Source organism: Condylura cristata, unplaced genomic scaffold, assembly GCF_000260355.1.
Source record: "Condylura cristata isolate star-nosed mole 26May11 unplaced genomic scaffold, ConCri1.0 scaffold00004, whole genome shotgun sequence".
Taxonomy (NCBI): Eukaryota; Metazoa; Chordata; class Mammalia; order Eulipotyphla; family Talpidae; genus Condylura; species Condylura cristata.
In genome coordinates, this window is record NW_004567105.1 from 34,096,574 (window position 1) to 34,111,548 (window position 14,975).

The 14,975-nt window shown below is 40.0% G+C and overlaps 1 protein-coding gene across 8 annotated transcripts in view; it reads left to right on the forward strand.

Moving 5' to 3' along the window:
- Positions 1-14,975, forward strand: part of GRIP1 (glutamate receptor interacting protein 1) — a 389,697-nt gene that overhangs the window by 227,386 nt on the left and 147,336 nt on the right. For all 8 annotated transcript variants that reach the window (XM_012720449.1, XM_012720450.1, XM_012720452.1 and 5 more), the window contains 2 exons: positions 6,054-6,189; positions 8,440-8,585. In XM_012720449.1, coding sequence (XP_012575903.1) covers positions 6,054-6,189; positions 8,440-8,585 — 282 coding nt within the window. The remainder of the gene's footprint in view (positions 1-6,053; positions 6,190-8,439; positions 8,586-14,975) is intronic.

Here is a 14,975-nt window from a genome sequence, read left to right on the forward strand (position 1 = left end):
ACTTCAAACCTTCAGTTGACATTGTTGCCAGGGCTGTCCTCACTCGGGCAGTCATACAGTAGATTCCTCTTGTGCAGCTCCCGTTATTCAGGACAGATGTCCACATTCCCCAACCAAGCTAAGCAGGAACCTTGAAGTCTTTTTTGTCCCTCGTTCTTGCTTACTTTCCATATCTTCTTTAGTTTATCTTGAGCCCTTCTCTGTTGCTCTTGGTGGATTTCAGTCTCTCATGTTTACCCATCTCTGCCTCTGATTCACTATATCCTATATCACCCTATATCCACAGCACTCCAGTTCTTGACCTCCTTTGCAGTTACTGTGGATGTGGGACACATTCTGACCTTGGCCTGTGAACAAAAACAGTATGCCTAACGACAGGATAAAGTACTATTTAGAAGTTGCTGAACTTTCTCAGTTCACATGGACATTAATGATTCAGTAAGTTTTTACAGTACCTGTAGGTCAAATGAAAGAGCCATAGCTCCATTTATTAAGCCATTAATCCAAGCAATGTAGTACATATTATACCCTAACCACTTAGTGGCCATTTGAAAAAAATAATACAAATAAATTGAAAGAACCACAACGCTTAATAATGGTTTGGGTACACTTGGGCATCGTACAGCTTCTCAAACCTTTAATCAAATGAATCATTGACAAACTCATTTCCTATTAGATACTAGTTTTTCACCTGGAATTATCCTTTTGTCAAAATCACCAAAAAAAATCTAGCTCTGGAAAGTACAGCAAGAGAAGTCATGTAATGTGACCTAATATTGGCCAGAAATATCTCTAACAAGCAGGGGCTACTGCTTGTGTCCAGCAAGTAGCAGCTGACTGTCTTTCCCCCAGAATTGTTCAGGTCTATGGAGGCCTGGTGATTTCCACTGTGAAACTTTGGCAACATGTTTGCACAGTTTGGGGACCAGAGAGAGCCCTGTGGGTCAGTAAAATCACAAAATGGAAAAGTGCGTAGGCCCCTGAATTTCTGGCTGGAGGAGAGCTGGCTGTTGCTCAGGACACCCACCTGGGACTATGAACAAGCAGAGTAAACTTGTGTTATGATAGAGCCATTCTCCATGTCTGGATTTGTTGACATGTCCTAGTCTAACTTAATACATTATATTACTGTATTATGGCCTTCTTGACCCAAATCTTATGCTCCTCTTCTCAACTCTGCATATCATCATTACAGTGGTCCACTTTGGAACTTCCTGATTTTTAGGGACTTGTCAAAAATTAGCACTAGTTCCCCTTTTTTCTGTTCTAAGCCTAATTATATTTTTAAAATAAGCAATGGGGCAAGAATTGTCAGGCTCCAAGAGTTCTGAAAAATAAATAAAATTATTAGAACATAACCTTTATCCTATGCAAAGCAGAGTGACTAAACACTAAGATGGCCAGTTCTAAATCTGATGCCCTATACTGTGATTCCTTTTTTTTTTTTTTTTCCTTTATTTTATATCTATCGGACCCAGACTCTGACTGATGTTTGGGGCCTCTGACCCCTAGGTCCTTGCTTCCAGGGGGCATGGTTCTTTTCATAATCTCTCAGGGAAGATATGGTATGGAGTGCACCATCCAGTCATAGTCCATTACCGGCTTCAGGCAGGCTTCCTAGATGGACTCCCTGTTTTTCCCACAATATTCAGCAATGGGCTAGCATGCTTTGGGAGCACAGAATTTCACAGAATATTTGCAAGGATACATGTTCCACTTTTACAATAAAATGAAATCTTTCTAGTACCCAAAATATCCTATTGGCATTTTTCATTGATGCTGTGAATTTGTAGATTAATTTAGGGAGAACTGACATCTGGAAGTTGGCTTATGCTATCTGGTGGAATATTAGTTCCTACATAGCAGCAATCTTCTCTTTGGTTCAGCTGGTCAGTTTTATTGGATGGATAAAAGGAATGTTTTTGTTTGTTCTGATCTTATCTTACACCCCTAAAAGTGTTTTAAAGTTTCCTTCATCTAGATCTTGCCCATTTTCCACTAAGTTTTCCTTTTGGGCTACTGTAAATTCAGTCCTTTTTTCTGTAGTAACTTATAACTTATCATTTGTCATGCACATAAAGGCTGTAAATTTTTTGCATTTTAATTTTGTAGCCATTTATATTATCGAAGTTTCTTATTTCTTTGCAAGAACTTTTCATAATTCTTTTGCTTTTGCCAGGGAACTTTGTGACTTGCCTTACAACTTTCTGGAATTCAGTAATTAAGAAGATTGAATTAAAATCCAAAGAAAAATTGCAAACAAGCAAAGCCCATTCTATCAATGAGATTCTTGTTATGTTGAGTGAATACTGGTACAGATGTAAACCTCTCATTTCTTCTATAAGATAATTAAATATGGTGATTAAGGAAAACGTCAAATCCATCTCATTCCTTTGCCAGTTGGGCATCATCTGTTCCCTTTGCTGCTTGCTAATTTGAAGAGACCGCATTCTTTGCTACATGGCCCTCTTAATTTGGGGAGGGATATCTGCAAGTTAAATCACAAAGTAAGAAATTGTCAGTTTATATTAGCTTGCCGAGCGCCTCTGTTTCTCTGTGGAAGTTGTTCCATAAGCCTTGATATAAAAGGGAGTTCATGCAAATGAATGCATCTGTCTTCATTTCTCCTTGCCATTAGATCATTATGCAAACATTAAACACCAGAAAAGACATAAAATGATTGATTAGACTAGTGGAGAGTATAGGTTAGCAAAATACAAACTCCAGAATCATGTCCTTCCCCCTCCAGACTGCTTCTTTTCTCCTATACCCTCAAAAATACTATAAAAGATTTAGTTGATCCTTCATGGACTAGAGATAGTTATTGGCAGGTAACATTTTTGTAATTCAGCACATTATCTTACAAGACTATTCTCTTTATTCCTGAGTTTTTGCCTACTTTAGAATCCTGCTTTGTTCTATTCTGCTCAGCTAATTCTGATCAATAAATCCAGACAGATTAAACAGAGACAAAATTGTGAAATAGATGTTGCATTTGCAACTTCAAACATTCAGTTGACATTGTTGCCAGGGCCATCTCCTCTGTGGCCACCGCTTCCACAGCTCACACTTTGTCATGGTGGTCTGTGACCCACTTACCTCTGTGACTGATTGTAGCTTCTCTGACTTGTTTTATCTTTGAGTTTCCTAATCTGGCTCGTAGTGGTTGAATCAATGAAGGCGCAAATTATTAATGACCTAATGCATATTTTCTTCTTGTATCACTAAAAGTAGCTCTTTGGGAAAAGATTGGAAATATTTTTCTGGACAATGATGTAAATTCTAAGAGTAAATTGTAAAGGGTAATGAACTCTTTTCTGGTTTCAAAATAGCTTAGATGTCTTATATATGAACATGGACCAATTTAAACTTTAGTCAGTAACCTGAGGAGGACCTGCCTGGGTTCCTCTGTAGAAAACTGCATCGGGGCCTCCCTGGTGACCCAAGGGAGGTTGGTCTCGGCACTACGAGCTATCAGCAGCCACTGCAGCAGGAATTCAATCCCCGACCAGGGGTGCGACCTCCATGGCTCAGCAGACTTCTCCTGTCTCACCCACTCTTCCCCTCAGCAGTGTGTTTCAACAGATCTGCCTGTTCTGCTCCCCACTCAGTCACTGGTGAATCCTCTCACCCCCCTGCACCTCTGGCCTGCACCCCAGTTCTTGTATGCATAAAAAGTAAATCTTATTTAAAAGATATATTAAAAGAAAACTGAATTGTTCACATCCCATCAGCTGTACTGTGTACTGGTGGCCCATTTCATGCAGGGCATGTTCTTGGAAGCCTGCACAGGAATAAAGTTTTATGAATTGAAACTCGTTTCTCACTTGTGTGCCATTACTATTTCATAGCTGCTTCTTTGTGCCTTTGTGACTCACCCTAAGACAGACCCTCAAAAAACTGTCTCCAACACTTGAGTAAAGATCTAGAATCAAATGCTTAAATATACATATTTAAAGAAGATGGAAAGAATTCTTCTGGGCAAAATTGTTAAGCATGTTATGTGTCTGTAATGTGAACAGTATTCTCCTATTATGTAATTTTCATTAATTATTAACTTTATTTTTTAAATATTTTATATGTAGCCTTCTGCCTTTTAAAAGGATGTGTCAGGGATTTTTTTGTTCATCTCTTCAAATATTTGGGCTGTGTGTGCTGTATGGGGTGTGAAGGGAATGGTTTTGTTCTACTGTAAGGGGTTGTAGATGGCATGCACACGGTGAGGGAGGCTTTTTACATAGCTTCTGGCCAGTGATGTAAAGGTGCTGTGCTCTTATGCATTGACAGGGATTTGGATTGTTGAATTTCAATTTTTTTCTCTCATACAAAAGGTAGTAGATGAAACTGGCCTCTCTCACACTTGTAGAATCTTCTTTGGCTTCTGCTATGAAGGGCAAGAGCAATAAAGGTATGCAGTGTTATAAAACCACCCAGAAAAGGGCTTCCAGCGATGGCCTGCTAGGTGCAGAGTCAAAGGACAGCAGATGGAAAGCTGTACCTGGACGTCCTGGACATCACTGCGGGAAGAATAACACTCTTTCCCCAAGTGCTCTGTTCTCCTGCTAGATCCGATGAGAGAGCATTTCCCTCCCTGACATAATTTGACTTTTTAATGGATTAGTGGGATCATGTATCAGCAATGACAATTTAAAAACCTATGTGATAAGAATTTATGTAGACTTTTGAAGGAATAATACACTGTTATGTGGAATGAAGGAGGCGGCAGAGTGTGTAAAATAATCTTTTTCATGTTCTGACTTTGAAACGTCTCTTCTTGCATTTTAATCTGAGTGTCTTTGATATCCTAGAATTTGTAAGCTGATTCATAGCCTAATTAGGAGGAATTGGAAAAAAAGTTGTCCAGTTTCCCATATCTAAGAAGTATGAGTACAGGGGAGAATAACATTGCAGAGAATTTTGAAATACAATTCAAAATTAACTCCGGGATAGGTTAAATGTCCACTCTGTTTATTTTTATTTCTGGAAGGAAAGACAGTCTTAACGTTCTGTTGTATCTAAGTTCAAAAGATTTGGGTTCCTTCCTGATGTATAGACATTATTCCACAAGACTAGTGTGGTTTTTTTCAACTTTGTAAGTAGAGAATGAAGGACTTCCTGGCAGTTACCTGGGGATTCTGAGGACTAACCTACCTTATCATATTGTGGTGTATTCTGTAGAAGTGATGTGAGTTGTTACATGAAGCCGTTCTACTTGTTGGGTTTTGTTTTGTTTTGTTTTTTTGAAAAATTAAAAAAAGGTATAGAGTCAGGGACTCTCCCAGGGGGCTTGAAGGGGTTAAAGCACTGCATAATGAAACTCCAAAGCCACTGCAGCACGAATTCGATTCCCAGCCAGGGAGGTGACCACATGGCGCGGCAGACCTCTCTGGACCCACCCGCTGCTCCCCTCAGCAGTGTACTCCAGTTGATCTGTCTGTTCTGCTCCCCACTCTGTCTCTGGTGAAGCCTCTCACCCCCGCACCTGTGGCCTGTACCTCAGTTCTGTATGTATAAATAAGTAAATCTTCTTAAAAAGTATGCAGTCAATACAATTTTCCCCAAACCTATAGAAAGCTCTCCTCTTGCGTCAGTTGCCTACCTCAGCTGAAATGTACCATGACCGTGAAGTCTGCAGTTGCACTATATACATTTGAACTAGTATTCAATCTCCATTCTAGTCCCTATTTCACAGTTCTCAACTGTTCCCTTTGGAGTTACAAGGAGAGAAACCAGAGAAAGTCACTTGAGAATGGCAGGAAACAAAAGGCAAATATTATCCTTTGTACATAAGCCATGCCAGACTATGTATTGTGAACTTAGAGTGAACTACCCCCCTGGTGCCCATTTTAATAACCTACAATAGAATATCTGCCTCAGCTTTATCTGCATGCTCATCTTTATGAGATGGTCTGCAATTTGCAGTGGAAAAGAGGCCACAGATCTTTTCTCATAAAAGAAAATGTGGAAAGAGTTTATGGGGAGGCGTCCCTTCACCACATACAAAAACATCTGTAAACCCTTGTTTAATAAGGCAAATGCTTTTCTTTTAACAGAGGAATTCAAGGGCTCCACCGTTGTTGAACTGATGAAGAAGGAAGGCACGACCCTCGGGCTGACAGTATCAGGAGGAATTGATAAGGATGGCAAGCCAAGAGTGTCTAATCTTCGGCAAGGAGGAATTGCTGCTAGGTAACTGCATCTCAGGGAAATGTAGGAAAAGGAACACAGGGCGTAATTAATTCACAAATTAAAGCTCCATCAGAAAAGGTCAATAATAAATAAATGACAACTGCCATCTGCCGGGCAAAAGCACAGTGGGGCATGTTACAGAAATGTGGCTTTTCTGGCCTTTGCCAGAGTCACCAGGGAGCGTCTCCTGTCATCTCAGGAGGGGCCAGCCCCGCAAAAGATTTTAATTTGAAGATGCCCATCTGGATCCAATCTCCTAATGTGCCACTGAGCAACAGACTAGCTCCTACAGAAATAAGACCCTCTGGTCACCTAAATGTGGAACAGGGGACCGATATGACATTTGGGGAGCAGGTGTGGGGGAGGGGAAGTGCTACCTTAAGGGAACAAAGCCAGTCTAGAAAGGGCGGGGGCCCCAACCCAAGTTTCTAAGTAAAAACTTTGCTTGTCTTACATGTTGTCTAATTTTCTGGTTGCAAGATTTTCCTTTTCATCACGGCAAAGTGGTGATTTCCAGAAGGATCGGGTTAGAGGAGGTCTCATTTTGTCCTTGTTCCCCTGAGCTGCAGATTGCACTAGCTGTTGCCAAAGACAGAATGGCATGGTCACTGGGCAGTGTGGGCTGGCTGTACGGACACATTCTGAATCTAGCTCCAAACGTGGGTAGAATGACCAGGCGTCATTAAAAGCGAGGTTAATGTACCTTCAATCCTGGACACCAGTAGTCTTGCCCACATATCCCAAATTAAGTCTAAGAGTGTTTGTCTTACAAAGTGTCATCTGAAATAGTGATTACTTCTGATGATTAACTCGTTTGTACCATTTGACTACTCCATAATCCAAGGTATTATTTGCACATTTGACTGCTCCATAATCCAAGGTATTACTTGCACAACAGGCTGATGTCACACAAGCACCTTAATTTCCTTTCTCCATAGCCTTCTTTTTCCATAGTATTCAAACAGGGATGCTAGGCTTTCATATGCCTCCAGAGTTGCTCATATGTAGCCCCCAAAGGAAGTGTGTGTGGGGAGATGAACATCATTTTGAATTGCATTAATGCTGTAATTTAAAATACTGTAAGCTGTGCCAGCATAGCAAATATTATCAATCACCATATATTCACTATTTAAGGACCATTTTATAGTCAGGAAGCCAAAATAACTAAAGTTAAGGTACCTGCCCTAAAGGGCTTTTAGTCTACTAGGGAAGACAGGGTGTGAAAAAGCAAGAAAAGTTGGGGAGCCATAATAGCGTTGCATAATAGGTAAAAGCAGCAACACAGAGCATGAGGCGATTAAGCCGCCAAGTAAGTGTCAGTCAACATGAGGAGAGAGTGACAGCTTGCACCTCAGGGGGAGCTGGCATTAGGGAGGCCTCCAAAGGAGGCATGATTGCAGCTGGACTTACATAAAATAAAAATTAGGTGTTCATATTTGGGAGAGAATATTATTTAAAGTCCTTATCAGTGACATGATTTTTTCCTCCATCACTCTCCCTCATCCTTCAACCCTTTCTCCCTCCCCATCTTCACTCCCTTAGTTTAGTGTTTGCTAGTTTTTATGTAAGTATTTTGCATTGTCAGTGACGTGAATTTTAAGTCCAACTAAAAGCCCCAAAGTGGCCAAACTTCTGTTTATGGTCATGAAGAAAGACAAGAGTGTTCTGGAAATCCAAGCCTTTCAGTAAAGTGTCTTCACCAAATCCTCTGTTTTACCAGCCCTGCTGTAAGCAATAAATTGCCAAGTAAACTGACCCTTTTTTTTAGCTGTAGACAAACTTCCAGAGAAAGTATTGGAAGTATGAAATGCCCAAAGGCAGGCAGCAAAAAATGAGAAGGAATGAGAAAGAAGAAAAATTCCTCATGTGTCCAGGATCTGAATAGTCTGCCCCAGAGAATCAGTGCTTTATAGGCAACAGAACTGAAACCATTTTCTCTTTATTTGGCTTTACGGTGCTCTTTAAAAATAAAAGGGGCAAAGGGTAGGAACAAGTCAAAAAGACTGTAGTGGACCCCGGGCAAGACTTCTTAAAGTCTAGCAGTGGGCCAGAGATAAACGATCCATTCTCTCTCACCCACCCTGGGGCGTCCTCAACCCCACTCTCAGGGGGCACCACGTCCTGAGAGCAGGGGCTTGTGCTGTATCAGGCTCCCAGACTGCTGCTTGCTCATGAAGGGAAAGTAGGAAATACAGACAGTCTGTCCTGTGGAGAGGACGGGTCCATTGAGTGGCTTTCTCTATTTTGCAGAAGTGATCAACTGGATGTGGGGGACTACATCAAAGCTGTGAATGGGATCAACCTGGCCAAGTTCCGCCATGATGAGATCATCAGCTTGCTGAAGAATGTCGGGGAAAGAGTTGTTCTTGAAGTTGAGTATGAGCTGCCACCTGTCTGTAAGTAATCGTAACCCAGTAGAACAGAGCCACGCTTTTTCCCCAAACCAAATATTAGAATTGGTGATCACATAACCTACTCAGAAAGTTAAAAGTACATGTATTCAATGAAATTAGCTAGGACTCTTATTGCATTAAGGTGAGCTGTGAACATTGTATTTGCCACTTAAGCTACTTCACACTGAACAATCAAGATATTTACAAGTCCTGTGCATTCTCTACAAAGCCTCCAGGCTTTGTACTGAATGGCTATGCTTCAGAAAAAACATGTTTAGCATGCTTTATATTGATTCTTGTATAGTTATGTTAATTAGCAATGTATGAACATAGACTCAGAATACACTGTGATCAAGTAGTCAGGTAATGATAAGAACAAGAGCAGTCAACACATTTTGAGAGCTTACTCATGTCTGGGTAATAAGGAGCCTGATTCATATTGATTATTTAAGTCCTCACCACAAGGAAAATCTGCATAATGGAGCCCACTTTGGTGCCAGATAACCAGGTTCAAATCCTAGCTCCACCTTTTACTAGCTACACACCTTTTAAAAAGTTAGTTAAGCTTTCTGGGTCTCTGTTTCTTGCTCCTGGAAAATAAGACTATCTGGTGTTATGAAGATGTAGTGAAGATGAAATAAGTTGGTCTTTGGAAAGCACTTAGAACAGTGCCTAGCACTACTCTTGATAATTTTTGATAAATAGTATATAAATCAATCAATACTACAAGATAGGCAGTACTATTCTCATTTTACTGAGGCTTAAGTTAAATATCTTTTTTACAGTAGTAGGCAACAAACTCAGTATTTGAACCCAGGCTCCCCAACTCCAAAAGCCATGTGTCTACATGGGGAGGTATACCTGATGTTTAACTGAACCACTGCCCTGCCTTTTAGCTATGCTGGTCTAATTCCACATCTCCTGTTACTAAGCAATTTACATGGGTGCTACTCTGGGAAAGCTCTTTGTTTCTCTGCACTGGTGAGAATCCAGATTGATTATTAATGCGCCATAATAAATCATTTGTTTAGCAATGACTTATTGAACATTTACCATATTCCAGATACCATAAGTATTAGGATGTAAGGTAAATTAGTGGAGTTTACTTTCTGCAGGAAAAACAGAAAACAAAGCCACAGTAAATTAGTAAGTTGTATAGTGAGAATGCTGGTGGGTCATGAATAGTGTTAGAGAAAGAAAACAGAGCAGGGAGAGGAGCCGGGAGTGCTGGGGTGGGTAGGGGCTGGGGTGATTGTAAATAAGGTGACTAGAAACAGCTTCATTGAGAAATGACATGAGCCAATAATTTGAAGGTGAGGAAGTTGACCATATGAATTTGTGAGGGAAGAGAGCTCCAGAAAGAGAAGAGACAACAGCCAGTGTTAAGATCAAAAAGCAGGAATATATCTGGGATTTCTCTAGAAACATTAAGAAATACAACATGTGTGGCCTGTGCCCTACTCTACTGGAAGCACCTTAGGTTTTTGTTCTGAATGATATAGGAAGTACTCTGTGTTTTGGGGCAAAGGAGGGACATGATATTTGTGGAGCATAGGCTGTAGAAGACAAGGGTAGAGGGCCCTCCCCTGATGATGCAGTGAGTTAAAACACAACACTAAGAAGCTAAAGCCACTTCAGCATGAGTTCCATCCCTGCCCCAGAGGTGACCCACATGGCGCAGCAGACCTCTCCTGACCCTCCTGCTGCTCCCCTCAGAGGTGTATTTCATCAGTCGGCCTGTTTTTGCTCCCCACTGTCTCTGGTGAAGCCTCTCACCACCCTGCACCTCTAGCCTGTACCCCAGTTCTGAATGCATAAAGAAATCTTAAAAAAAAAAAAAAAAGACAAGGGTAGAAACAGGGAGACCAGTTGAGTGGCTGTTAATTAGTGATCCAAGTAGGAGGTGCTGGTGGAGGTACCAAAAAGCAGTCACAGTCTCCACCTGTTTTCAAGGAGTAACCAACAGGATTGGCTCCCTGATGGGTTGTACAGAAATAGAGAAGTCAGGAACCAACTTGAGGTTTTGAGGCTGAGCAATTAGAAGAATGGGGTTACCATTCCAGCAGGATTAAGAATGTGGGCAGAACTGGTTTCCAAGGGGAAAGCCTTAAGTTCATTGTTAGAAAGGCCGCATTTAAAGTGCCTTTTTTTTTTCTCTTTCTTTTTTTTTTTTTAATAGTTTATTTTTACATCTTTTTCCATCTCAGTTGTAATCCCAGTGGGCTTCCCATCACCAAATCACCTGTGTGCCATCACCATAGTATAAGGTACCTATTTTATAGGCAAGATAAAGTGACAAGAAAAGGGCTAGATCATGGTTTAGATTGTGGGTAAAATATCTGAACTGGAAACATAAATTGAAGTTTCATGAGAATATGGGTAGTGGTATATGCTTTAGACCAGACACAGTACTCATAACCAGTCATAAGTCCCATGAAAATCTACTTGACTATGTAACAGAATCTATTTAAATTGTGTTTGTAACCTTCTTATAAGGTCCTTCTTACAAGGTCCTTCATATTCAGCAAGGATCTGCAGTAAAATAAAATGTTAAGAACTTGTAAAAGTCCTATCTTCCCCTTTCTTTGTGATGATGAACATTATATGTAAGTTCTCTAATCTTTAGGTTTCTCACCTGTAAAATAGCTATGATAGTTGTAGAATTTTTGTAAATGTAACACTATAATCATATAAAATATTTAGATCATCATCTCATACTCAGTAAGCCATAATATGCATCAGTCATTACTACCATGATTATTAATATTCCATTGAAAGTATTTTGTTTTCTCAAATGTTAACAGTTCATTTGCTTTGAAATTCTACCTCACTCCATTGCCAAAGAGTAAAAAGAAGCCAGCTTTCTAGAGCTACTGCTCTTTGATTGAGGAGTTTTATACCACTGGGGGTATGCATAGCAATAGGAAGACCCTGTCATACTAAAAGGAACTCTTATTATAGCCTTCAGAGATAAAGGCCTATGGTGGAGATTTTTCATATATATGGATGAGCTGGAGGTTGCTGGGTAGAGTTGAAGCCTCCAGGATTAAAAAAAATATTACAGATAGAGGGTACAAGCAAGGAGGTAAGATCATCCAATACGCAGGTTGAACTACAAATGGTTTGGAGCTGCTGGAGGACAAAGGGGAAGATAGAGAGAGCCTGCAAAGTGACCAGTGAGACAGGTAGGAATAAAACAATGAAGCGTCTTATAAGCCACATTCGTGGAACTTTGATAGTGTCGAGAAGACTATAAGAGAAAGTCAAAGAATAGCATCATTAGATCTGAGTCTTTGGACTAATCATTTTTAGGAAGTCAAATAAAGAATAGGCCAGAGACTGTAAGTCCAAAGGCATCTTCTAAAAGAAACAGTATCCTGAATAAATATAACATTAGTGGGATTGAAGAGTAGAGGAAGTGTATCAGAAATAGTTGGGGGTAATAGCCTATCATAATCAGGCCCACCAGCTTTTCCATTCTTATGCATAATGTGGATGGATAGGGGGAAAATGTTTTTTAAGCACAAAAGTATATGGATGTTATGGTAGATAGCAGATAGGAGAGGACTACTTTCCAAGGATTATTTTGTCTCATTCTGTTTTGTTTAGATAAATGAATAAGGTCTTTGAGTTCAGAGAGGTTGAAGGGATTATTAAGCTCCCCTTCACTGAGCTCAGACAACCAGAGCCAAGAGCAAGCTGCCAGGGGAGGCCCTGGGAAGAGAGCTAACTTCTCAGAGATGAGCCGCCCCAGGCCAGGATTGGAATTCACTGGAGATCACAGCAATTTAAGGTTTAACCAACCTCAGTTCAGAAAGAACTGGAGGGAAAGGTGTGTGTGTGTGAGTGTGTGTATGTGGGGGTGAGGAGGGAGGGAAACCGTAGACAAGCCACTCAACATTTCTGAGATTCAGTTTCTTTATGATATGGCAGATCTACGTGATCCCTAATCTTTTTGATACTAAAATTCTGTGACACTTTGAGGTTATATGTAGAGAATATATTACCAAGTTGTATCTTAGGGATGTGTGGATTAGCAGTTGGTCCAGAGAAGTGCTTTCACTTCTCATTAGAGGTGGTTATATCATCCCTAATGAGACTTGAAATATTACATATTCTTCATCCAGTTTTATTTAACACTTAAATTTATTATAAGCTTAAATAGTAGGAAAGGATGTTATTTCTGACAGGTTGCTTACTTTATCCATCTCTACATATTATTCAGATCTTAAAGTTACAAATCTACTCATTTATTTTATGTAAAATAGCAGCCACTGAATCTGATGGTGAAGGCAGCCCTCACTGAAGCCATCAGCAATATTAGATTCGCTTTATGTCAGGTGTCCTCCTTGAATACAATACTGTGTAAAGCACATCTGTGTGATGGTCTCCTGAGCTTCTCAATTCTAAAGACATAGATGATAAAAGAAGAGGAAGGAGATGAGGAGGAAGGCAAATAGGAGGGGAGGAGACATAGAAGGAGAGAGGTTTCCTCCATTGGCTCATCCTGGGCATCTAGTCTGTAGGCACAGCAGCTACCCAGGAAATGGCCATGAGAGCAGAGAGGTAAGGGGAGCCCTAGCACGTGAGCACATTTCAGCCTCTGTTTGCATCTCTTAGCATTCCATTGGCAGGTCACACCTGTTCTCCTATTGCAGTAGGAGTGGGCGAGGCAGGGAAATTGTATCTCATCTGATAACACAGAGAATGTCAGACCTCCCTGGTGGCCTACGGGTTGAGTCTCAGCACTGTCACCACTACTACCTGAGTTCAACCCTAGCCACGGAACTGACCTACATGGAGCAGCAGTCCCCTCCTGACTCGCCCGCTGCTCCGCTCAGCAGTGGATTTCAGTGGATCTGCCTGTCGTGCTCCCCACTCTGTCTCTGGTGAATTCTCTTACCCTTGTACCTCTAGCCTATGCTCCAGGTCTTACATGCAAAATAAGTAAATAAATCTTAAAATAAACAGAGAATGTCAGCTCATAGTCTAGCATACATGCATATTCATATATGACAATACAAATAACACACCAAAGAGGAATATTTTTGCTTTATGAAATTGATTTCTACTTAGCATTTCTATGTACCAAACTTGCTTCTTTAGGGAGGCCCTCTCACTGCATCTTTAGTTCCACATATGCACGTGTAAAGTAATAAGTAACATTTTCTTGGCAGCACAGGATGTCCTGGTACCAAATATGAAAATGCAGTCACCATGAGCCATCATGCAAGTAAAAATTACCAACACCAAATCTGTTTCATTAAGTGTTTTAAAATGTAATCAGCATCCACATTTATCTTTGTAAATGATGAGCAGCAATGGTGTGGATAATCTAAGGCTGAAGATAATCACCAAAGTCTTTATGGTGACTTTGGATTTGATCGTAAGATTTTACGGTCAGCAAGATTTAGCTCAGCAAAATTAGAATTACAATACTTGGCATTCCCAAATAGGCACGCGCCAACAAGGACAGGTGGCCCAGTACTAGAATTTGGTTGTGTGTAATTGAAAGTTGACTTTATGACTAAAGAAAATAATATTTGCATACCACATTGCACAATTCCTGGCACATTCCTCATTCATTACTTCTTGCCATATCCTCTCTTTCCTCCCTTGCCAGTAGAACACAGAGATCATGTTATTAATATCTTCAAGTGATTTGTTTGGGTCATAGAAATAAGAAAACATTTGGTTTGGGCTCAAATTTTTTTCATTTAATTAAAACTGTACCTCAACACTTTTAGCTATTTGTATGTACTATTTCTCATTGATTAAAATAAACTGAAAAATCCCCTGGTAGCAAAAATATGACATTTAATTAAATCAGCAGTGTACCACAACATTTGTTCAGCTGTAGGTTTATGTTTTTTTTTTTCAGCAGATCCAAGTTCGTATTGTACTTCATGTCCCAGCTGGATGTGTGCAATTTTGTGAATTTAACTGTGTACTTTTCATAATCATGCCCAGTCTTTAGAGGATTCAGAGTTTGATAATTAAAAATAATTGTAATCAACACCTAATGAAACTTACTTCCAGTTTCTATAACTAGCAAAGAGAACTTCTTTCAAATGATGCCTTTAAATTTTACTTCTTGTTGATAGCTTTATGTAATAAACCCTTCAGAATCTAGTTATAATATAAAAATTATGTTATATAATGCACACAACATTAGGTAATCACATATCATTGTACAAATTCAAGGATCTGAAACCATCATCTCTTGCAGTTGGCAAGCTTTATCTCTATGAGTGAAAATATCCATGCATCTATAATAGTAAAATACAAAGTTGTGGAAATTTCTTGAAATTCAGCAATACTGTACTATTATAACCAGTGTCACTCACTAGTCTTTTGAAAGTAGACTTACAGAATGTTTTAGTGACTAGCCCT